Raw genomic sequence first — 25,728 nt, forward strand, 5'->3', positions numbered from 1 at the left:
TTTTTTACTAGTTAAAATAACTATAAAAATAAATAAAGAACCCAAACCCTTCTGATGCCTCAGTCAGAGCTCTGCTGGAAAAGCCTCTGCTTAGGTGCAGGCCCCAACATTCTCCCTCAAAAGTCAGGACTATTCATGCAGCACTGGAAAAACAAACAGCAGCACAAATGGCTTGTGGAGTTACCACTAGAGCCCCTCGAAAGGAACTCTGCACTTCAGACTGCAGACTGAAAAACTGGACAGATTAAAAGTTAAGAGCAGATTGCCACTTGTTATCTACAGTATCTTTATTTCATTTCTAAGATTGTTATAAAAACAATATAAAATTCATTCTTGCAGTTAGTGAAGGTCCCTCTGGCACTCACACTGCACAGTCTTGAGAAAGAAAACATAAGCATTGCACTCAAGTCACAAAAAAATATTTTGAATAAATGTGTATATACATTATTTTACAACATGTTTAATTTGGAGCATTGAGCAACAACATTTCAGTCCAGAAAATCCCATAGCCACAGCTGGATCACAGGAGGTGCTGGCTGGATCTATCTGCATGAGCACACTGCCGCTCTCCTTCCTTGGCCAGGGCCTGATCTTTGCCTCCAGGGCTTTTCTGCAGTTAGCGTTTTTAAGAAAACTGACAAGAAGCATGCACTGGCCCCTGATAACCAAAAGTCATAAAAGCATAGAATCATTTGAGTTGGAAGGGATCCTTTAAGGTCACCTGGTCCAAGTCCCCTGCAATGAAGAGGGACACCTACAGCTCCACCAGGGTGCTCGGAGCCACATGCCATACTGCAGGCAGGCTGCCAAGGTCTGAGCTTCAGCAGTTCCCAGGGCCCACTCAGCAGTGACATCTAAACCCTCTCCTGAAGGGCAAAGCACCAAAGACTGTGTTATTTCTATGTGCCATGGCACCATTACAGGATGTGATCACACAGCTTTGCAGTAGCAAAACCCACTTTATCTACAAATTAACTATCCAGCTGGTGCCATCTGCCTGTCGGTGGTTACATATCACCCAGTCTGCAGTGTCTCCTTGCTAGGACTGCTGGCTTCACCCCTCACACTGTGACTGGCCTGTCCATTAACACACCAGGATGGAAATGTGTTCCATCAAATGCACATCAAATGTGGATGTGCAGGATGGAAAGCTGTCAGTTCAGTGCCAGCACAGTCCAAGCACTCAGTGCCTACCAGATCCACATTGTCCCGGGTTTGCCTTTCCAGGTCTGCTGAACCTCTGGAGAGTAGGGAGGACATGGAAGTTCAGCTGACCAAAAAGATCAGGCCTGGTTTCATTTTATTTTACCAACGACAGTATCATTAAAACACACATACACAAATACAGTGTCACATGTGACCTGGCTACATTTTAAATAAATTTTAAATAAAAGTCACTTTTTAGTATGGATTGAGACGGTATCTGACACAATGGAGTAAATGCATTTGCTGTGTGATTCATTGCCATGAAACGGAGAAAGCCATTTTACATTTCATACATTTAGGGTGAAGCATTTCTTTGTAATTTCCTCACTGCACCAGGCAGCAACACATAAATACAGCAGCTTAAAATTTGCTCTTCTTCAGCAAGTGCTATCGTGCTATAAATAATTTTTATGTACATTTTTAATAGTTCTTGACTTACTTGGAATTTTTCACCTTAATATCAAATATATTTTCACCTTGATATCAAAATTTAGATTAGTGCAAAGAGAGACCATTTTAAGACTGTAAAATATATAAATCATTGTGATAAAATACTCTTTTCTATTTCTGCAGATTACTTAAGAAAAATAAATAGTTTTCAGTTACAAATGAAAATAGTATTTCATACATAAGTTTTAATTTACAGCACAGAATCACAGATTCGTAAAATATTCGGATTGGAAGGAACCAAAGGAGGTCATTTAGTCATCTGTTAGCTGTCGAGGAGATAAACATCACATTTAATACAGCGTAATCAGCTTAGCAGATAAATAATTCTTAATTAACACAGAGCACATTTCCTTTAAAATATTCTTTCCAGTGACTGACATTATTCACATAGCAATAAAAATACAATTACAGCTGAAGGCTGTCCAGGCCCAGAGTTAGAAGTGGAGAAAAATGGCCATACTGCTTTCTACCATGAACACTCCTAATGCAGTAATTCACAAAGCAGGCAAAATAACAACGAGTTTTCCTCCATCTCTATTTCTACAAATAAACGATGCTGCTAATATTTTGCTAATTTGAGCCCAGTCATACTTTGGGAAGGAAATGCTGTCAGGGCCAGATCCCGTTGCTCAAAAGAAAGCATCCCACAGAACCAGAAGAGCCTCATGGAAAATGGATGACTCATTTCAGAAGCAACAGCTCCAAGATCTCAGACCGTGGCAAAAGCATCAACAAAGTGCTACATTATTACAGCAAAAAGTTGGGATCTAAATTCTCCATGCTTAACAGAACTTACGTGAAGAGAAAGGTCCTTTCACTCTTCTCAACTCTTCCCGTCAAATTGCACAATCCCTGCCACCCCAGGACAAATCCCTGCTGCCTTTCCCTCTGAGAAAGACACAGGTCTTTGAAAGAAGATTCCTGAACAGACCCTCAAGTCCTGTGCAGTCATCAGTGTTGATTTGTGCCCAGAAGCACAGCAGCAGTGAGTTTGCGGGGAACATGAATCCCAGCAACCAGAGTTGCTGTTTGTGCAGTTCTCTGTCTCTGCTCACCCACGTGTCCTGCTCCAGGGAGGTATTTGCACTGATCACCTAACATCAGCATTAGAGCCTACTTTGGAAGTATAAATCATCTCGTTTCTCCATCTTTTCTTGGATAATTTTGGCATTCAGGCTCTTCCACCACTCAGTGTGCTCAAAACACACTTATCAAACTCAGTAAGGGAAAAATCACAGAGGGCAAAGCATCTGCTCAGCCAAAGGTCCCAAGGAAGGTTGTGGGATAGCTCCAACCACAGGAATTAAAGACTGGTCCCAAACCATATGTATTAAACCACGGAGAGTGGTTTCTGGAAGCCATATGCTAGCAATATTTGCTCGCTGTCAGTGACCTGCAGCAGCAAGCAGTGTGCATGCCTTCCTAGTGCTGAAGTGACCACCACACTGTGCACTCCCATTTCAGATCACCTAAGGGGATGTGAGAAAAAGGGCCGTGGGTGATGGATGCAGGGGCAGCTCTATTTATACCGTCTTTCTGCTCTTTTGGAGTAGTACATAATGCAGAATATAGTAACAATAAAAGCAACAAATATGAAAGAGATGAAGGCAAATAATGATTTTCTGGTTCGGAAAAAGTGGCATTCAGGACACACAGCAGTCTCCTCCGGGCACAGCACCTCAGCAGTGTCAGGACCAGGAAAACCATTGTTGTCAATTATTTCTCTGTAGTGCTTCATAGAAGGCTTTGGTTCATATTGGTTTGCAACATAACTGTACAGACCATATTTAGGAGCAGTCTTGTCATTAAAAGAATAGACAAAATATCCTTGGAGATTAACATTATCCAAGGCATAAGCTGCAAAATAATAAATAAATAAATGTCACTTTGGCATTCAAGTGCAATATCATATACCAGTACACAGTGCAGGAACAGCAGGCTGTGAAACCCAGATCTGCCCCCTCTCTTCCTGCAAATAAGGTAAGGTACACATATATCCATGCAGTATTTGTCATAAAAAATGTTTCTCAGCCATTGCCAGATAATGTGATCTGAGTATCCTGTAAATTATTTTCTTACACTTGGTAAACACAGCTGTGAGCACAGGACTCTGTTTAATGATCAGCCTGAAGCCTACTGTGAAAATATGGGTCTTATTTTTAGTGGAAAAGAAAGCAAGAAAGCAGGTTTTGGTGTCTCTGCACTGGGACTTTTGCAGCCAGTTCCACTGGTTCCCAAGGGGAAGGCCAAGGAAGACCAGGCTGCTCTTCTCACTGCTAGCAGGATGGTGCCATCAGGGAAAGGCACACTGATTCTGCCCCCCCCCCCCATCCAGCCTGGCCTCAAACACTTCCACAGATGGGGCGTCCACAGCTTCTCCAAAAGTAGTTCTCTCTGCAGCCACATGCAAGACACCAAGCACTTCTAACCCAATTCTCACATGCAAAATGAGATATTTACCTATCCTTTAAGAGAGCTGTTATGTAGGATAATTAGTTTGTGTTTGTAAAACTGCATGTGGATTTAGTGCTGTCACATAAATGGTTATTGCTGTTCTTTATTTTCACTTGGCAAAGATGAACATAAACACTCCACACAAAAAAAAAATGCAGCCTCAGCTCAAATGGTTCTGTACTGTACCCTGGAAGTGTTAATCTGCATAAACCTATTGGCTCCTCTGGAATGGTGCAGGAGAGCAATGTGCCAGCACTGCCACATGCAGCCCCAGAGACCAGCTGGAAGAAGGCAGAAAACTCAGGGTGAGACCACACAAGTACCTACTGCAGTGTGACCCCAAAGTAAGGACAAAAGATTTTTTGTTCCAGACAGTGCAGAACATCTTGCAGAAAAAAAAAAAAAAAAAAAAAAAAAAAAAAAAAAAAACCAAAAGTCCTGGAGAAACCTGAGTCAGTCAGGGCGGGCAAGGTTAAAAGTTTGTTATGTGGGTAAGGAGAAGATGGACAAAAGCACAGTAACAGTGTGGGGGAAGAACAGAGAGTGAAAAAGCTCTTTGGAAGACAGAGCTCTGGATAAGCATTGTGACTGGTTAACAGGGATATATTTCCCATGACAAAGAAGTCATAAAGTCTGCAAAATATGTCTTAGACACAAGTATTATGTTATTAGTGGGAAAATACGGTAGCTATTTCCAGGCTGTTTAGAAGAGGTGGGGAGTAGTTCAGTGATGCTGTATGAATGACGAAGTTCTGTGAACAATGGGAGTATGTGCAGACTAATGGGAACTGAGAGAAAAGCCCATATTCACATACTTAGAGACATCCCAAGAACTGGTACAGCCTAAAGTGTTAGGAAGGAGACAAAGCAAACAAACCTAACAGATTGAAACCATGAGTCCAACTACGTCTAAGACATGTTTTTAACTACAGATGCAGAAAACATGCACCCAGTACTTGAAAATGTTGCCAAAGGAACTCTCGGGCACTTAGTATGGATGTTGACTAATTCCTAAAGGAGGTGGAAATTACAGGCAACACTTAATTCAGTGGACAGGATGAAACTGCCAGCCATCCTTCACTACCTACTAAAATAATGGGACAGATTACATAAGGATTGATATATAAGAATTACAGGAGATATATATGATTAATGCCAATCAGCTCAGCTGAAAAATAAATCTTGTCAAACTAATTTGACATCTTAACTTGACATCATTTTTATGAGATCAGTAGATCAATACAAGTAATGTTTGATGCGATGTACTTACAACTTCATAAGATAACTGACTTGGTATTATATGGCATTTGGATCGAGAAAATAAAATGTTATGAGGTCAAGGTGGGCCCATAATAAACAGATTTCAGCTGGACTCAAATAGAGCAGATAAGTCTAGAAATGTAATTGTAGAGAGTTAATTGCCCCAGTAGGTACATGTACCAGTAGGTGGTCGTGAAAAAATAGCTTTTACAACAAAGATATTTAATCATCTTTCAGTGGCCTGAAATAAAACTATTTCTCACAAAGTTCACAGAGAACACAAACATTAGGAACATCGCTAGTGTAGCAAGTTTTTGGAGGTACTTGAGCATGAATAAACACAAGGATGGCATAGAGGCAGACCACACTTCAGTACAAACAGTTCCATCCTGAGGGGAGGGAACCTTTAATGAGTAGATAACAGCAGATAGCAAGAGCCTGCATGTGACCAAACTGCTGCCAAAAGGGCTAATGGGCTGCTGGGAGTTAGAAAAGAGGAGTAAAACAGTAAAAGGTAACATTATACACACTTCATCTACAGGTGTGGCTGCAGTAGGAACAGTGTGTCCAGACCTGGAATTTACACATCTCAAGAAGAATGCTGGCAAACAGGAAAAAGTTTAATAATTGAAAGATTCTAAATCATGTTTTATCTAAGGGACACAAAGAGCTTTTTTGGAAGTATTTGTCAGAGAGTTAAATGAGAGGTGGCTTATAGAACCATAGAATCGTTAGAGTTGAAAGGGACCTTAAGAGGTCATCTAGCCCAACTCCCTGCAGTGAACAGGGACACCTATAGATTGATCAGGCTTATTTTCTGTTTGTGACAGCCAATACATGGAAATGCATTACAAAATTGTTGAAAGCTGAAGACAAAGAAATTAACACTAGAAATAAGTTTTTTAATAGTTATATATATGAAAACAGTGGGTAACTTGACACTGAAACATCTCGTATTGAAGTGTAGGAAATTCTCCATTAAAAATTAACTTGTCCAGGTCTTGAGTTTTTCTAAAAAATCTCTTCGTTGTGTGACAGGATGACTCAAAATGCCTCCATTTTACCTTATGAATCTCTGAGACAGAGAGAACAACTGGCTTGAGTTCTGAATAGCAGGAAACAGTTTGGGAAGCAGCATATGAGGTAGAGAGCTGAAATATTATGAAGAGCCAGGATAACTGCTGGATTAGATACAGAGAGAGTTGAGGAACAGAACTCACATCCAGTTCTGAAGCACATCAGTGAAGAGAGAAGCAACAAAGAAATAGAACGGTTATTGCAACAGGAAGAAAATAGGACTACACACACATGAAGCTACTCACATAACATTTAGTTAAAGCTCTTGTACCCACCAAAAAGTTCTTCTGCATGGTTATGCAGAATATAGGCAAGGCCAGACGTCCTTATGCTTAGTAATACCAGTCAGTTGTGAATAAGAGGAAAAACTAAGCTGTAATAATTTATACAGTATTCTAAGCAAAGCTTCTTCTTCTTCTTTTTTTTTTTTTTAAATTAAAACATCCTCTTTCCCAAAGTATACTCACTGAAAATGGTATTTGTGACATACGAACTACCGATGATTCCTTACCTTTTAAAGCTTCATTGATGTAATTCTGTATGTAATATACTCTGAGCCTATCGTGCACCATATTCTGGTCATCATCAATTCCATTAGCCATAACATAAACCGGGACATTGCCATATTTTGATTTAACCCATCTGAGCACTTTACGCAGTCCCCAGGGCACTACTGCAGCTCTGCTGGGGGAGTGCAGCCATGTGATGTCATTGATCATCTGAACTTCAAGATAGTGGTCATATTTCAGCGCATCTTCTTTCTCCCAGCCCACAAGAGTAGTTGTGTAGTGACTTAAGGCAAAGAAATCAAATGAGCCCTGAATTAATTTCTTTTCGTCTTCTGAGAAAGAAGGCAAGTGGAAATTATACAGGTCAACGCTGTTTCTCTGGTGAAGCCATGCCCTCATCACGTGTGGGTAGTCACCATTGCCAAAGATGGGCTCTGCAAGCCAGCCAATGTCAAACTGTAAAATTCTGTCAGCAACTTCTTGGTCATTCCTGGAAAAGGGACAAGCTGGTTCTACCCAGTCAGCTTGTAGAGCTATAGATATTTTACCCTTCTGAGATCTTCTGAATTCTTTGTCATAAAGACGCCATGCTTTCGCATGGGCTTTCAACAGATTGTGTCCTGCAGTGTATGTCAAGTTTTTCACAGATGGTTCATTCATTGTGATCCAAAATTTTACATGGTCCCCAAGACTTGCAAAGCAGAATTTTGCATACTCAACAAAAGCCTTAACAGTTTCTGAGTTTTCCCAAGCTCCATATTTGGCAAGAGAAGTTGGAAGCTCTTGATTCTCAGCCATAGGTTGCCATAAAGCAACAACAGGAGTTATATTAACTCTGAGAAGTTCACTGGAGAAACACTGATAATAATGTACAAGTGTGTGGTTGATTAGAGAAAGATTGCCTAAAGGAAGGACTGAAGACCACTTCAGTGAAAAATGGAAGTGAGTGACATGCATTTCCTGCAGAAGAGAGATCTGGAATCTGATGGCAGCAAAATCAACACAGTGATGCTTGCGTTTGGAGGTGAAAACTCCATCCACTTTAATTAATTTCTTCGTCTGGTGAACATCCCACACATAAACATTAGGATCAAGAAACTGGGCAGGAGTTGTGTCTACCTAGGTAGAATCAGAAACACAGCAGATTCAAGGTGTTTGTTCTAGATATGTGGGAACATCATTACCATCAAGCACAACTCACTGACAGAACTATGGAAGACAAACAGTACATTTAGCACTTCTCAGATCTCTGATACATTAACATCTCTGGCTCATATGAAAGAATTAATCCTCTGCTAACACATGATGTCAGAACAGTACCAAATTTACACATCTTTTTCATCCTATTTGCCATACAAGCTTATAGCTACTGTGCTTATACCATCTCCAGATTGCTGCATTACTCACAGAAATGAGGGAACGCTCAGGGCTACAGCATTAAAACAGCAGCAGATCTCCAGAGAAGCAGATTTGTACCAAAGACTATAGGCCTTTTAAATATGTTTAAGCTACACTACAGGTTCTGGCTGTTGTAAATTACCCACTGGCATCTCTTTCAAGACCACTCTTTGAACACAGTAAAAGAAATAATGAATGCAACATCATTTCTGTGTCCATTTTTTTTCATGACTATGATGTAAGATGCATAAAGCTCCGCACTTGATTTTTAGCACAAATTCAGTTGACAAGCAAATTTTTTCTCTCTTGCTAAAGAAGTCCCTTTTTATTTAATTATGCAGAACTCAATTCCAAGTTATTTCAGCGAGATGTCAATTTCTGATGGATTTTTTTTTAGACTTCTGAGTATCACATAATCAGAGAATCATAGAATGGCCTGGGTTGAAAAGGACCACAGTCATCATCCAGTTTCAACCCCCTGCTATGTGTAGGGTCACCAACCATCAGACCAGGCTGCCCAGAGCCACATCCAGCCTGGCCTTGAATGCCTCCAGGGATGGGGCATCCACAACCTTCTTGGGCAACCTGTTCCAGTCCGTCACCACTTTCTGTGTGAAAAACTTCCTCCTAATATCTAACCTAAACCTCCCCTGTCTCAGTGTAAAACCATTCCACCTTGTCCTATTACTATCCACTAAATGTCACCCCACAATAAGCAGTTTTCCCGTAAGTCTTAAGGCTTCAGATGTCAGATGTGCCTGTTACAACATGCCAAAGATAGTAAGACATGAGCTCCTCCAAGTCCTGCAGAATTATTATTTCACATTTAAGTGAGTATCACAAACATAGTAAGGACTGGAAAATGGGAAAATGAACTACATAAAATATTGCACAAAGTAAAATGCTCTTTTGTAATCTAGCATAAAAGAAAGATCCAAACTTAAAGGTGCTGTTCCTGTATATTGGTTTATTTGTCCCTCTCTCTCCTTTGGGCACAAGACTCCCCTGAGTTAAGATTTCCTTGTCCTGCCCTCTGTTTGAAAAGCAGGTGTCAGCCTACAACCAGTGTTCAACTCATAGCTGAGGCTCTGCAGACCGTAGAAAGAGCTGCTGAAAATCAGCTGCTATTTTCTCCGGAGAGGTCAGTGCAGTGCTTATAGAAGAAAGTAATAAAAAACAGCGTGTCTGCGGGAAATTGCTTTTCTGGAGAATTGTCCCTTGTAGATTACTAAAGCATGCATTTCCACTAATACTCTGGGAATGCTGTCAAAAGAGTTTTTTCCAATGTGATGCATCTACAAATCACGCTACCTAAGCCTTGCTAAGCACAAACTGTTTGGACAGCATTTTGAAATGAAAATATTCAGCTTTGAAGGTTTAGGGGATAGGGGGGATTTTTACCTGTCTTAGGCTGAGTGACTCCGTAACTTCAAGCAGCTATCGATCCCAAAGGCAGCAATTTCATTTCCAGTCCCTAATCTATCTATGAGCTGGGAGGATAATGACAGTTGAATTTTCTTGGAAATCAATGTATCAGATAAGGAGGGTGCCGTATTTTTCAAGAGAACAAAGTTTGATCTTAGTTTGGAGTAAGAAAAAACAAACAAGTCCCCTATACCCCAGCCTGAAGAAATATTCTGTCTTTGTGGAAAATCTAAATCAAAAATTCTGTTCTTGGATACAGTTTCGGAGCTGAATTTAACTGCACATCCTCACTGTGGTGGGAGGAGCCCTGTAAGCCAAAGCAGAGTCTGAGAATTACAGAGCCAAACAGTTAGAGACTGTAACTAAGCTACAGTTTTTACATATTATGAAGTCTTAACATTTGAAAGGTTCTCTTGAAATATATATTTAGCAGAAACAAAAACAGTGAGAGCTATGAACTGGATCCTCAATCACTCTATGTGTTATCCAGGGGCACTGAAGCTTCAGTCAGACACAGTTCTATACTGTGGCAAGGAAGGAATACAGAAATTTTATCTAAATCCATATAATTTACTTTTTTTTTACACATAAAGTCTTCTAACAAAAGTGCCAAAATGTATATACATGAGATGTAGAAACACACCATTTTAAACGCTGGGAGTATTCAGGAAATTTTCTTGAACATGCATAACCACAGCAGGCAAATACATTGTCATTGACTTGAAAAAACAGTAACACTCTCAGTCTCATAAATGAGGACCTTTAGAAATATGCTTTAGCACATCTAAGCAACTTCCATTAAACAGAATTAGAATTGATTTCAGTAACACGTAACACATCCAGGTAAGAGGAGCCTCAGACCTTTCCTTTCTGCATGTTTTTCTAGGCCATTCTTTTCTAGACTGTAAGCCAGACTGGCTCTCCCTGGTCACACAAAGACTAGTGAAGGATGAAAGGCACAGCATTTGTCATAAAAGTCTTATACCCATTTCGTCACAGTGCTGTGGTAGTATATGCCAGCAAACACCTCATTCAGTAAGTTCACCAACATGATCTTGTCCAGTGGTTTGGCTGGAGAACCTACTGGCTGCACCATCAGACTTACCTGAATGTAGTTGTCAACAATCCCCCAGGCAAAGCCACAAGGAAAGACCCCTTCTGTGGGCTGGTTTTCAGGCAAAGGAGGGAAGCCATTTTTTTCTATCAACTTTTGATAGAACAAGACAGAAGATTTTGGTATCAGCTTTTTGTCGTGGCTTTGGAAGTCAACATAAAACAATCCGCGCCGAATGCTGTATCCCCTGTGCCATTCAAAGCCATCCAGGAGGGACCAGACTGTGTATCCGAACACATTAACTCCATCGTACCGGATGGCTGAGGAAAGAACAAAACCCAAACTCATCGCTCTTTTTTTTCTGAGTAGATTACGCTGTATCAGCAAAGCATGCAGTTTTTACATGTAAGAACAATGCAAGAGGTCAGATAAATATCTCAGGGTCTGCTTCAAAGCCCATTTAAGAAAGATACTTCAGCTGCACTCAGAATGCTCTGGGACAGGCTCCCAGGGCATAGGCACACTGTGTAAGGCAACAGAACTACCTGGCCTGACTTTAAAGAAGCCAGATTTAAAAAAATGAAGTGGTACAGCAGCAGTTCAAGCAGTGCTGCTGACTAGGTGTGCCAATGCTTGGCCTTGGAGCGGGGCATGCTGTGCCTGAACAGTCTGCAGCCTCTGAGCCAGCTCTGCTAAGCATGTGCTGCAGTTCTCTTGGAGCCAAAGTGTCACCAGTGGTGATATATTCTAGGTCATCTATTTGGCTTTTGTGAATCTCCACGCACTTTCTAAGTTAAAATAAGAGTCTACTGTCAACTGTCAGAATTGCCAGTGTTATAGCTTTGAGATTTCAAGCGATACTCACATTTAGTTGAATTAAACACTAAGATTCAGCAAAATGTTCCTGGGCAAGGCTCAGCTTCAGGAAAGCACACAGGAGAGTGCTTATTTTAATTACTTAATTAGACCCACCTATTTAAGTGCATTGTTAAAGGTTCTTTTGAACTTGAGTTTGGCTCAGAAGTCAGAGGAGTTTGTCCTTATTACTCAACTCTTCTGTAAACCCAAACTGAGCACTGACTGCACATAATATTTTCCAACTTAACAACACTCAGAGCATATTTCAGGGAACCAGAGTATCAAGATCCTCATTTCCTGGTTTTGTTAATGTACCTCATTAAAGTGAGTTATGAAGGACCACATGGATTCTTGATTGTAACCCCGTTCGAATCAATTGAATCAGCTATGGTTATATAAACAATAAATTTGGCTCAGTCTCTATCGCAGGCCATGAGAAAATGTCTAAGGAAGTGGAATATGTCTCCTCCTAAAGGCATCATTCTTTTATGTCTGGCATATGCTGGTATTTTTCTAACCTGTGCTCATACACACGATGACATCTGCTGTACCAGCCGAGTAAAAGCCAGCACAGGTCCACTTTGTTAGACAGAATTTCCCTTTGAACAGCACATCACCCCTTCTGTAAGTCATCACACAGCACTCCTGCGCTTCCTGAACACCTAAAAGTTCTCCTCAAATCCTTCTTTCAAAATGTAATAGCTTTAAAGTGTTGCCTGTGAAAGAAGTGACTTGAAAAGACCTTGCAAGTTTAGAAGTCTCAAACACAGTTTCCCCTGAGAATTGCATATTACTGAAAAAAAATACAACAAAAATGAATGTCTTTTTTCCTTTTTATTTTTGCTTTGTCTCCTTGCCCTCTTTTTAGTGTCTGTCAGTATGCAAACTAGATCCACTGAAAGCTAAGCTCTCCGAGTGTCTGAAACTGAGTGCCCTTGTCCATAAGTCCTGCGGGAAATAATGCCTGAGCCGAGCAGTCCCCACGGCATGCCTAGACGTGTGCTGCTGCACAGAGCTGGGCCAGAACTGGATTAATGATTAAACAACACTGGCTGCGTCCTACTAGCCCTTCAGCTCCTGTGCTGTTCAACTCAGTAATCTAGAAACAGCATAAGAAGCCACATCAGTCACTACCATATAAAGATCCTTAAAGCTCTGTGCTCAGCGACTGTCGTATCCTGGAGGGGTGGATGAAACCCACAGTCCATTTCCACATGGGATTTGCCCAGGGATCTATGTTTTGCCTTCTGATATACCTGAGAATAGCACAGTCCTGACCTGACAGAGGCCTGGCCATTCCTATTCTTCTCCCTGAATTTAGATCTCCTAACTCCCCAGGTGACCTATCCTCTCAGCTAGTCAACACAGCACAGAAGAACCATCATGCCCTTCTGTTCTACATGCTCAGCTTCACAAGAAACAATCAATTTATTTGTTGAACCAGAAAGACAGCAGAGTGTGATCCTGGAGTAAGATAGCCACCTCTGAAGATACCATGAAGACACCTACTGATTAGCAACTTTAATTAGTATTTGTAATATAGATCTATTCACTCTATTCTATCCTCATTGTTATCTGGAAAAAATATTCAAATAACATTTAATAAATAAAAAAGAGTAAACAGCAAAATTTGAGGATGTGAATCCCAGATAAAGAGGCTCTTTCTAAAAGCAAAAAAAGCAAAACACAAACCCATGAGGCTTGTCTGCAGCACACAGTGTCTGAATGGATGCCCACTTCAGCACTTCAGCTGAAATCAGGAGCTTGCTTTTTAAGCAGACCTCCTAGCTGCCTCAACTTACCCCACCTTGATTCACATAACAGAAAGGTCTGAGGACTCTTGTCCTGAGTTCCTCTGAGGTAAAATTAAAGCAGAGATTGGCCTCGGGAATGCACACAGTATGGCTACTTGGTCCTCAGCACCATTGGGTTTGTTCCTATGGGGCTGTACTTGGCAATATAGACAAAAAGTACAAAGTTTTGATGGAACTGGTGCATGCACACAATCTATCAGGCAGAGATACTGGCAAGATGTAGGAAGGAACAAGATCACATCTATGTGGCCTTGGATCTAAATTAAATAGCCTTCCTTTTCAGTGCTGTAAACACTTTACTGCCATGTCACTGCTAGAGTGAATCTGGTGGGGACTAGTTCATTAATCTGTTTGTGATAGTGCTTTATTACACAGGACAGACATGTCCTAAGTCTCTGACAGAGACAATATATGCCTTTGTCTTTGGTCTTATGTGTTGTACAACTTAAGACTGCTCACTACCAACATGACGTCTTCTATGAATCTTTCTTAACTTAATTCTATGGGTGCTGCACAGGGAAGTTTGATATTCACATTGAATAATTCAGATTCTAATGCACAGAGGAGTTGAGTGCAATAATTTTAACTGTAATGATGCCAAAGTCCCTTCTGCAAATCCCGTCCTCTGTCTTTGCTTTTTTCTTTATTTTTTTCCCTCCTGTTTAAAGTTCAGATATACATTGTAATTCACAAGTTAATATAAAGACAGCACTACCACTGTCGTTGTTATTGCTGTTATTACTATTTACAATAACAGGAAAGAAACTATAAATTGAGATTGTTTCCAGCCAGCTATTATTAAAAGGTAGAATAATGTATGTATATACAGGTCTTTATAAGTGGAGGAGAAATATGGGTATCAGCCATATTATGATAAGAATCATCGAATCATGGAATGGCCTGGGTAGAAAAGAACCACAATGATCATTGAGTTCCAACCCCCCTGCTATGTGCAGGGTCACCAACCACCAGACCAGGCTGCCCAGAGCCACATCCAGCCTGGCCTTGAATGCCTCCAGGGATGGGGCATCCACAGCCTCCTTGGGCAACCTGTTCCAGTGTGTCACCACACTCGAGCCTTTTCAGTTCAGTACTTCATCTGACTTCATACAAATGAGTAATACTGTGCACACAACAGTTACTGTTTCACTTTTATTACTGCCATTTCAGATGCACTGACTCATGTATTTATTCATCTTTTAATTTATTTCTATGAAATAGGTTCCTGAAATAACATATTACTCTACATCTCTGTGATGCTGAGAGTACAATTAAAGTTGTTTCTGCCTGTCACATGTATGAAAATGGCAACATAACACAACGGCTCTCTTGTCTGAAGAAATACCTATAAGAATACTGTTTTTAAAACCGGAAAAGTAAACTGTAGACCTGAAAGTCAATTATTCATTCGTACATTAACAAATTAAAGACTATGAAAGTGGAAATTGGAACTCCAGCAACTCATTGATGAGGGCTGAAAGAATTTGTTTTGGCACAAGGAAATGGGAAAACAGATAGTAACAAGGTGGTGTATTTCTCTGTGAAAAAAATGATAGACTAACAAATAATGTAGATTACATAACACTCAGTTCTCCTTAAACTGATGTAAATTAAAATTATTGTGATTGATACTGAGAACTGCATTAATGTAACATTTGCACAAGCAAAACTGAGATGCAGAATGAAAAGTATTTTTTTACCTATACATTTTTTGCACAGGAACTCTTATTGGATAGCATTTTCCTTTCCACGTATGTATTCTCAAATTCTGAATATGCATACACCGAAGATACAGAAGGTGATTATTGATAAATAACATAATAAATTTCCCTAAGTCCATTGGGAGTACAGTTCACACACAGTTGCACTACCTCCCACCGAAGACAGCTGAAATTTTCCTACTGACTTCAAAGACAGCAGCTCAAGCACACTAAATGCTATCTGCAGATATGATGAGTCTTTCAGAGATGAAAAGAACAAACCCAGAAAAGAGATCTGGAGTCTCATTTCACAAATGCCAACATGAATGTTAAAGACTAAATTAGATTTCAGCCTTTTTTTTTTTTTTAAACAAATCTTTTTAGTCTGTTATTTTGCATAATTATTTTGACAAGCACATATTAATACAACCTCAGTCCTACCTTTCAAGGTTTCCATAATGAACTTCTTGAGATAATAAATGTATTTGGCATCGTCTCTCTTGGTGCTACCAGAAACAAACCAGCTGTTTTCCACAATGAAAACTGGGGGGTTGTTGTATTCAGTGCTTATCCAGTAAAGGAGCTGCCTCAAGCTTATTGATTCCAACTGCTGGAATTTCATGTGAGAGTCCAAGAGCTGGAAACTCAAGGTAGCTCCAAAAGAAAGAGCAAAAAAGTCAGCTGTTCCCTTGATGTACTTCTTTTCTTCTTCACTGAATTCAGGCAGCAGAGATGAGAGGTTACTCCTCATGCTCTCTGGATAGTCACCATTAATAAATATGGGCTTAGCAAACCAGCCAAGCACAAAATCAAGGGATTTTTGACATTCTTTTATATTTTTTTCAGTCATATGTTGAGGTTTTATCCAGTGAGAGCTAAGGGCAATGGACACTTTTCCTTTTTGAGTGGGACGAAAATGATCATTGTACAGATGCCAGACTTTAGCGTGTGCCTGTGGAAAAGAAAAACTGTCATCAACGCGTCTGAAGTTCCATTTTAAGTATTGTAATTTGTCCCAAATACAACCCGGTGTCATGTAATGATCACATAAACGTTGCATTTTGAGGACTTGATCTTATTGATTCATCAGCAGGTTACAATTCCTAATTTAACTTCTCGTTAATTATAATAACAAAAGACAAATTTCTAGTTGTTCTGGGAAAACTACGTTGCAGCTTCCTATAAGACAGATACAACTCCCAGACACTGAACACATCATTCAGTATTCAGCTAGACATCTTTGTTAGCTTTTATTATTGAGTTTGGGCATATTCCCAGTGCTTCCAAAAACAAAAGTGCATTTAACTAAACATGTTTCAAAAGATGTTTTCTTCACATAAATATCACTTTAGTTGCAGATTCACAGATGTATGAAGAAGTCAAGTCTATTTGTATAATCTACTGAGATCTCTCAAACAATTCAAGACAAAGAAAACCCATACACTTGTTTCTATTTGAACTAGAACACATAGTATAGGAAAAACTATCAACCTGGTTTTAGAAATGTCTATGGAAAAAAAAATAAAAAATAAAAATATCTGCAGCTGAAGAATTATTCCAATAATTCAATTTAACTTATTCACTAAAATTTGCTATTTATCTCAAGCATCGAATTTCAACCATTTGACTCTTGGTATAACTTAATCTGCTACTGTGGACTGTTTCCTACCAAATTTCTTCCCCATGATCTTACAGAGTTAGTTGAAACAGACTCTCAATGTTCCCTTTGAAAGCTAAATAGATTAAGTTCCTGGAGCCTTTCATTATCTTCAGGCATAGTTTCAAGCCACTCTCGCTGTTCTCTGAATCTCTTCCAATTTGTCATCATCCATCTCAAACTGTAGAAGCAGGATAAGACATAGTACGGTGGTGATAGTCTTGCCAGCAGTGAAACCAGAGATAATTTAATATACTGTTTCTGCTTATGTGGCCATAGCCTTATACTGTGAGCAAATACTCATCTAAAATACCGTGATATCTCAAGAGCACTTCACCACCTAAAATATATTTTTCTCTGCATCTAGCTTATCAAATTTTGACAGATCTATGAATCAACATCATATCTTTTTGTCATCTTCACATTAGTAGAAATTGTAATGCTTCTTTCTAGGTAATTGCTTAAGGGCAAAAGACACAAGACCTTTTCATTAGAACAAAGTCTGCCTGATAACTATCCCCAGTTTACACTTGCGTTCTGAGACTTATCAGTTAGTATTTGTTCATGTAATGTTGTGATGACATGAATTTTCATTCTTGCTATACAGATGTGCTGAATATATGACAGAATATTAATCAAAATGTCACAGGCATTTTTTCAGTCCTCCCTGGAATAAAAGCCATATATAAAATTGGTCTTCCAATTCATGCAGGTGGTATGTTAGCAAATTTTATCATTAATATCGTAACTTTTGCTTTCAGATTTCTTTTCGTACACTCTTACCATTCAAGTTTTCAACTGCAATAGTTTCCAGTTGCAAACCTTATTAAAAGCATTAAACGATTAAAATTATTAATCATTTTTTTATATATACTGTTAATTACCAAGGAAAAACAATGACTTCTATCATTATACTGTTCTTGCAGAATTTTGATTGGAAGTGAAGGACAACTAAAAGTAAAATCAATAATTAGGGCTCAGTTCAGTTGCTCCCATACAGAAACACTGTTTTTGAGTCATTATGGGGTATGTAAAACTGTGTGTCTGACATTGCCAGTAGAGGAAACTAATGCCATGGCCTTTTAGAATGTTCACCAAAACCCAAAGAACTTTGAAAACTCTAAAGCACTGTAGGATACACCTCTGTGTATGCACCTGAATGAAGCTGTCAAGTGCAAACTTTGACATACATGGTCTCAGGTATAGTATACCAACAATTAACACAATGCAGTCCTGCCACTTGTCTATATTACAATTGATTCTGTGAGAATCTAGTGAGAAACTGAATATAGCAACCACTATTTTCTAGTTTCATGACAAGAATGAAGCTGACTGGCACTTACTTAACTTTACACTGAAGCACCACTGTACTGACAACAGAACAAAAGACATTAGGCACCATGACCAGCCAACATCGTAAACATTACATCCAATTACAGTTCCCAGGCTTGGTGGACATAGTTTAATGGAATAGTTCAAACACGCACAGAAATAAAGCTGGAAGGAGCCATGACAGAACAGAGCATTTGAATATCTGGGATAGCATTACTTTTCCTAAAATCAGATGTCAAGCACAGCTTTAGATGCTTCAGAGTATTCCAGCTTCTAGTAGCAGTTTCAGAAAGCTCAAAGTCCTATACAAATTCTAAGTAAAACTGCCAGCCTGGCGTATTACAGAATGTGTTGAATGACAATTTGCACATACATAACTATATTCATGCAAGTACAACCCCACTGTTAGGGTGTGACTCGATTTGAACTGAAGACACTTCAGATTCAGCTATCCACATGTAAGCTAGATGCCCAGGCTACCTCTGTAGACTCCAGCTCCACTTAGCTACCTGAATATTGACATCTATTTTCCACTCCAGAATGATGGCTGTTCCATGTAAAAGCCCTAAATAGCCTGGGAAAACTCACCATGGCACTACCTATATTGAGCTAAAAAGATCCCACTCAAGTCAATCTACTTAATGAAATCTAGAGAGTGATTCAGTGGTACAGTACAAAGGCCATATCATGGCACTCAGCAGGACTACTGCCTAAGTCCCAGAAGTTTAGGGATTAGGAAGAGAATTCAGTGTAGGTGCGCAGGACCTTCTGAGACCAAAACAAGGCTGGCAGATATGATTCAGAACCCAAATAGACATCATGCTCTTCTGAAGCAGCAACTGGAGGCTAGACAGAATATCCATGGGGTGGTTTGGGTTGGAAAGGACCTTTAAGATCATTTAGTTCCAACTCCCCTGCTATAGACCTATCCAGATCCCTCTGGATGTCCTCCCTTCCCTCTAGCATGTCAACTGCACCACTCAGCTTGGTGTCATCTGCAAACTTGCTGAAGATGCACTTGATCACACTGTCCATGTTGCCTACAAAGATGTTAAATAGCACTGGTCTCAGCACTTATCCCCAAGGAAGGCCACTTGTCACTGTTCTCCACCTGGACATTGAGCCATTGATCACAACTCTCTCAGTGTAACCATCCAGCCTTATCCAGCAAGTGGTCCATCCAGCAAATCCATTTGTTCCCAATTTGGCAACCAGGATGTCAAGAGGGACAGCACAGAAGAGTATAATTCAGTCTACTATTGATTGTATTTATCTAAAATTTTGCTTGTTCATCTCACTGACTTCCCAGGAACATGTTTTAGTCCACAGCTGACCAGGATTAAGACCATGGCAAACCACACTTCAGTACTTTTCATGACACATAACATATTGACTCCTTGCAAGCTGCTGATGACTCTTGTTCCTTGTTAGCTCAAACAGGTGTATGGTGCTGACAGATCACTTGGTTTGACTGGAAAACCTTACCAAAAAAGGCTAGTTACAAGAGCTGTGCAGTCACCCATGTTTTGAGCAGAACTAACTGTTACAGCTTGTGTCCTAGTTGCTGAATTTGGGTAGTCTTATCATTATCTCTTGCTTTCAGACAGTAGCACATATTGCTAGATACTAAACACTTGACTGACACCTTTTTTTTGAGGATACTCCCCTACACTCTTAGACTTGAATTAAGCTGGTACTGGGAAAGCTGCCAGTTACTCTGTGCTCACTATGGTGCACTTTTTAGGAACATAATCTCAGCTAAGCTTTTAAACACTTGCTTTACCCTTAAAATTCTTACAGCACTAAAATGAAAGTTTTCTAATACCACAAAAATGGAAAAAAACTCTCAAGATATAGCTTGTCCTTGTCTAAGCCCATCCACATCATTGTACTTAATTCATATTTCAAGCTCTGGCATAATCCTGTTTTTAAGTCAATATATTTTTTCCCATAATTTTCCCACATAATATACCTATTCAATAATGCTCAGCCTACAATCAACCTGTGAAATTCTGGTATTTATCAGCCCAATAATGATCAAGTTCAACCTAGATGAAATATCAAACACATTTCCAAGGCTGAAAAGCCCTTTGCAGTGCCATAGCATGGGCCAGTCTACAAAGTCCAAATTCTTGCATTAGTAGCAGAAATAATTCAACATGGACAAACAGTCTTCATAATAATATGTTGTTGTCATATCCTACTCTACTGCAATGCAGAGCTACACAGTTCAAGAATCATTAGGCAAAGTCAGTTTAGTAACATACAGACATTTGTTTGTCTGACTACTCTAAATTCGTGCTCAAGATCATTAAGAACTTCCTAGGTCTGGCACTGGCATGTAACATTCTACAAGTTCTCAGTGCTTATGTCTATCATGATGCATAACCTTCACAACAGCAAATCAAGAATTGTAATTGGGAACATCATGATTCAGTAATTTGTGCTCATTCCTCTAGAACAAGTTGCCTCAATTTCCAGTTGCGTCTTCTCAACCAATAATAATACCATTCATTTCACAAATAAACTGCACAAATTACCTGCTCTCCATGCTCAGATGAACTGTCTGTTTTAACTCTCTATTTGCATGTTAATGAAGTTGAACAGGGAAGTGTTACTAAAACTCATTTTGTAATACAAAGAGAAGAGTTAATTGGAAAAGATGTGCAAAGGATTTTTGATTACTAGGAGGCAGACTGATGTAACTCCAACAAAAATGTCATTACTCAGTCCTATATCAAAAGCTCTTCTGAAATGAGTAAAATTACTGGAATGGTATGGGAAACTCTATGGTATTATTAGCCCAAATATACTTTGTACCAAGAAGAGGAAAGATGCAATTACTTTTTATTCCCCATTTCATCAAAAACACGTATTTCAATCAAAAGATGCAAAAAAAAGAATGTCACATTTCATGTAATGTTTCACTCTTAGATCCAAAGTGAAGTAGGTTTTATCCAGAAGTGTTTTGACAAACACTGTCTTTCACAAAAAAATGATATTCTTAACACTGAGTAACAGATACAGAAATTTAGAAACTGCTTGAGAATTTTCCTATATTCTAAAGCCAATGTATAGAACCTTCACATTGTTGTACATAACATGCTAGTCATGTAATTACTTCCTTTTTTCTCTATATTTTTTTTTCAGAAATATCTATTTTTCTAGTTTCCTGATAAAGTCCATTAGTCACAAATAATTAATTCAACTAATCTGGTATTTTTGACCAATTTCAACAATGTGGGACCAGAGTAAATATTTAACGTGCAGTTTGCTGCAACGTTAGCTTTTAGAGTTATAATATACCTGAACTACATTATTTTGTTGCACTTCCTTTCTTAGTGCAATTTAATCATGGGTTTTGTTTAGCTATGTGGGTCACATTCATGCCTCACAAACATGAGTGAATTTATGCCATACAGAAGGCAGGAAGCAATACCACTCCTATTTTAAGAGCAAACAGAGATATTATGGCATTTGTAGAAGAAGAAAATTAAACCAGGGACCTTAACTTCTAGAGAGCATTAACTCCAGAACAACACCTCTGCTTGGTATGACTCTCATCTCTAAGAAAAAGCACCAAAAATGGCATTAAATATTTGTCTAAAGGCACAAAGCTCTCTGAACCTCATCCTGCCTCGCAAGGCCAAGAAACCCTGGGGAACATTAGCAGGATGATGCACACCTGCCTTGCAAATCCCACTATTGCCGTCAGAAGCTGAGCAAACACAACCATACACCACTAGGGGAAAATCCATCTCACTTCATTTTTGTCATCACCTGCATCTGAGCAATTCAGGCAAATGGCAAAGGCGGAAGATTCTAGGCCACAGGTTCACCCATGCCATTCTTAACTGCCAGATGAGAGTGAGAAGTGTGCACTTCCATCCGCTCACTCCACAGGTGGGTTGCCACCACGGGGGAGCCCACACTCTGTCTGAGTAAACCAAAGCATCAGAAGAGAAGCAGGCTGGGAAAGCAGCTATGGGTCTCATGGGACGCTCTGAAAATATAAAGGTCATCTGGAAAAGAATTAGGCAGCATCTGACTTCGAGAAGCAATGGGAGACAAGATAAAAATAGCTTTATTTCTGACAACAAATGCTTCTGAGACACTTGATGCGTTTAATCATTTTCCGTTACCTCTGACAGAAAAGATTAATTACGGAACTGCACAAAAATAGTTCAAGGAATGTTATGACCCATGCGCATATTAAAGATATGAGAGACTCTTAAGCAGGGTACAAAAAGAAGATAAAAGTACAGAGCAGTCTGAGTGATTTAAAGCTGAAAGACAATCTTGCTGTACTGAACGGAGCCTAAATTAGTCCCTGACAAAAGACTTGATTCTGATTGGAATCTGGGACACAATATTCAGGCAGTATTTAGTGGAAGACCGAGAAATAATCACTGCTATCAAAACTGGTTTGGAAGCACTGAAGCTATACACACATATAAAAGCTCCAGAAGTGTGACTGGCCTTCAATGCCATGTTCAAGCACACAAAAAAATACCGCCTAATAAAGATGTGAGGGAAAAGACATGGAATTTATCTGTAATCCAGAAAAGCAACTGCATAAAACTGTGCATCCAAGGGATGGGACAACTCCCCTACAAGGACAGGCTGAGAGAACTGGGGCTCTGCCTGGAGAAGACAGCTTGGGGAGACCTGAGAGTGGCCTTTCAGTATCTAAAGGGGGGCTGTAAGAAAGAAGGGGACAGACCCTTCAGCAGGGTGTGTTGTGACGAGATAAGGATAAATGGTTTTGAACTAAAAGAAGAGAGATTAAGATTGGATATAAGGAAGAAGGTTTTTTACAGTCAGTGTGGTGAGGCACTGGCACAGGTTGCCCAGAGAGGTGGATGCCCCACCCCTGGAGACACTCATGATCAGGCTGGATGGGGCTCTGAGCACCTGATGGAGATTTAGGTGTCCCTGTTCATTGCAGGGGACTTGGACCTTTAAGGGTCCCTTCCAGCTCAAACAATTCTGTGATTCTCTGTTGCTGTCAACATTGAAAACCAAGATAATAATACCATTTTGCAAGAGTTGATAATCATTGGAAATATATGCACTAGAAAAAGGATGAAAAAAAGCATCAGGAGTTTGGAAGAATCTTTACCAGGAAAAATGGTAAAGGTTGTGGCAACTGAATATATTATTACCCAAAAAGTAACAGGAACATTAAAGGATTTTAAGTCATAGACTGGTTGAAGACAAAGCATGCTAGAAACACCAGTGAGCACAGAAGTTAGACATATAAAACTCAGATAAAAGTGACCTATGATATTTATGGAATATAAATATAAAATATTTAACAGTGACAAAATAATGCTGAGTCACAGCACTGAGATTAAACAGATGCTAAAAGCCAACTGAAAAAGAGAAAACTTGTAATAGTACTGGTGAGGAGAAGACATCAATTCCTGATCAAACCTCTGATCTCATCCAGTTTTATACGAAGTGCATAGCAAAGGAAACAAAATAGTTGAGAAAAAAGTAGAGCATCTCCTCCTGGAATCTCTCAGACCTCAGACTACAGAAAATGACTCAAAAAACTCCAGAACTCACCCAAAAGATAAGATATATAAAGGGATTGCTCTGCAAGTCACACAGTGAGGAGGGCAACCACACTAACATATCCATCAGTTGAGAAGAGGCAACTATTTTTTGGTTACATGTAGACTGAAAAGATCTGAATGACTATACAAGAGATAAACATTTTCCATAGATAATGGGGAGAAATGCACCCATCTGTGCATATTCGTCTCTTCAACACACCACTTGGAAATGCTTGTTCTACACATTGCTAGTCTATGTTTGTTATCCCAATCGTTTAACAGGGAGACTGCATTTCTGATGGTTCAGTGTGTATCCAGACAGCAATCTGATCTAGGGAAAAGCTGTAGAAGTACATGAAAAGAATGCTTTGAAAAGTCTCAGAGAAGTTGGCTAAATCTAAACAAAGAAAAAAGGCTAATTCCCTATAATTAAAATTGTGTGTTAGGAAGAAAAACCACATTAACGAGATAGAAGTAAACAGAGGACTAAAGCCCATTATCATTACATGTCCTGGACAAACAAGAAAGTCACAAAGAGGTATTCCTGCTTGCTGAGATTAATCTAACTACGTATATCACAACACAGATGAGAAAGATGTTAAAGGCAATCTATAATTTTGGGTGTAAATGATAGAATAAAGAGCCTGGATTACTCATTACCCTAAAGAACTCAGATTACTCACTACTCATATCCCCAGATTAAAAGCATCCTGGGTAGAAGAACTGTGCTCTAGTGTGAATGATTAACCTAAAATCTTAACCTGGCACAGCAGTGGATTCAAAATAATCTGGTCCTGCTGAAGTATGGAACTACCCCTGGAGATGTACCGGAACGTTTTGTGTGCAAATTAATGCTAAGAATTTTCCAGGAGAAAGACAGCAAGAAACCAATTTTATAAATGAGCATCAACTTATTCTGATTTGGAAAAGCAATGTTTGTAGAGCTGGGAAAGGCTGACAGAAGGGCAGGCAGAAATCATTCTTGAGGTACAATCATGTACTGTCCTAAAAGCCCCAGATGTTCTTTAGCCACTTGGAGATGAATGGGTAGATAGGCTTTTACCCAACAATTGTCCCAAAAGAAATTATATTTCAGGAGGACCCATGCCAAAGTATTTATGGATCCTGACCATCAGCCACACAGGCCATAAAAATATCTCAAATCACAGAGAGAAGCTTACTGGAGCAAGGAAAAATTTCATGAACACTGAGCATTTCTAAGGCTCTGATGTGGCCTATCATAAAAGCAACAGAAATTACTCTTGGCCAGAGCTGAAAGAGTTAACAAGCACAAGCCATAACCCTGGAAGAACAGTTTTAAGGAAACTGATAAATAGACCAAGTGGCACAAGGCAAGAGTGAAATATTAAGGAGTACACCAATCACCTTACCAACAGTGAGCAAATATGAAACCCCTTTCTCTACAAGTCTGTATGAGCTCAGTTCTGTTCTGGTTTGTTTATTTTGCTCTATGATTTTATATCCACTACATCCACTAAAACTTTAACCAAGTCATTAAAACCTTGCAGTGATGGGAGTGGAGATTGGAACAAAATTTGACCTCTTCAGCACACAAAGAAGGCCAGTACTAGTAGCCACAATGGAATGCTGTTCCAGCAGGGCCACTTTATGTGCATGCCATCACCCCTCCATAAGGAAAGGCATTCAGTTCATTCTGTATGAAAAGAAGCATGCAATGTTCCTGGGAGACTTAGTGCTAACATAATGGAAAGATCAAGAAACTGTAGAGTGGGTGAAAGGTGTAATTAGCAAACTCAGCCTGTTTAAGAATATCAGTGTTGTGGACTCAGGAGAACAATGATCTGCAACAGTAGGTGGTCCCTACAGCATACCATGGGGATCGCATCCAATTTGTTCACAGGAAAAGTCACTTTGAGGGGGCTAGAACAACAGAAGATAGTTCCCTCTGGGAGAAGATGTTAAATAATGGATACAGAATTATTGAATGTGTA

General features: G+C 39.5%; 1 protein-coding gene across 1 annotated transcript in view; it reads right to left on the reverse strand.

The window, feature by feature from the left end:
• Window positions 1–282: 282 nt before the first annotated feature.
• Window positions 283–25,728, reverse strand: part of KL (klotho) — a 46,836-nt gene continuing 21,390 nt past the window's right edge. Inside the window, exons 2-5 of the mRNA XM_031552119.2 lie at window positions 15,647–16,157; window positions 10,885–11,153; window positions 6,959–8,075; window positions 283–3,513 (exon numbers count right to left, since the gene is read on the reverse strand). Coding sequence (XP_031407979.2) covers window positions 3,176–3,513; window positions 6,959–8,075; window positions 10,885–11,153; window positions 15,647–16,157 — 2,235 coding nt within the window. The 3' untranslated portion in view covers window positions 283–3,175. The remainder of the gene's footprint in view (window positions 3,514–6,958; window positions 8,076–10,884; window positions 11,154–15,646; window positions 16,158–25,728) is intronic.

This window comes from Meleagris gallopavo, chromosome 1 (genome assembly GCF_905368555.1).
Source record: "Meleagris gallopavo chromosome 1, MGAL_WU_HG_1.1, whole genome shotgun sequence".
NCBI classification, from domain to species: Eukaryota; Metazoa; Chordata; class Aves; order Galliformes; family Phasianidae; genus Meleagris; species Meleagris gallopavo.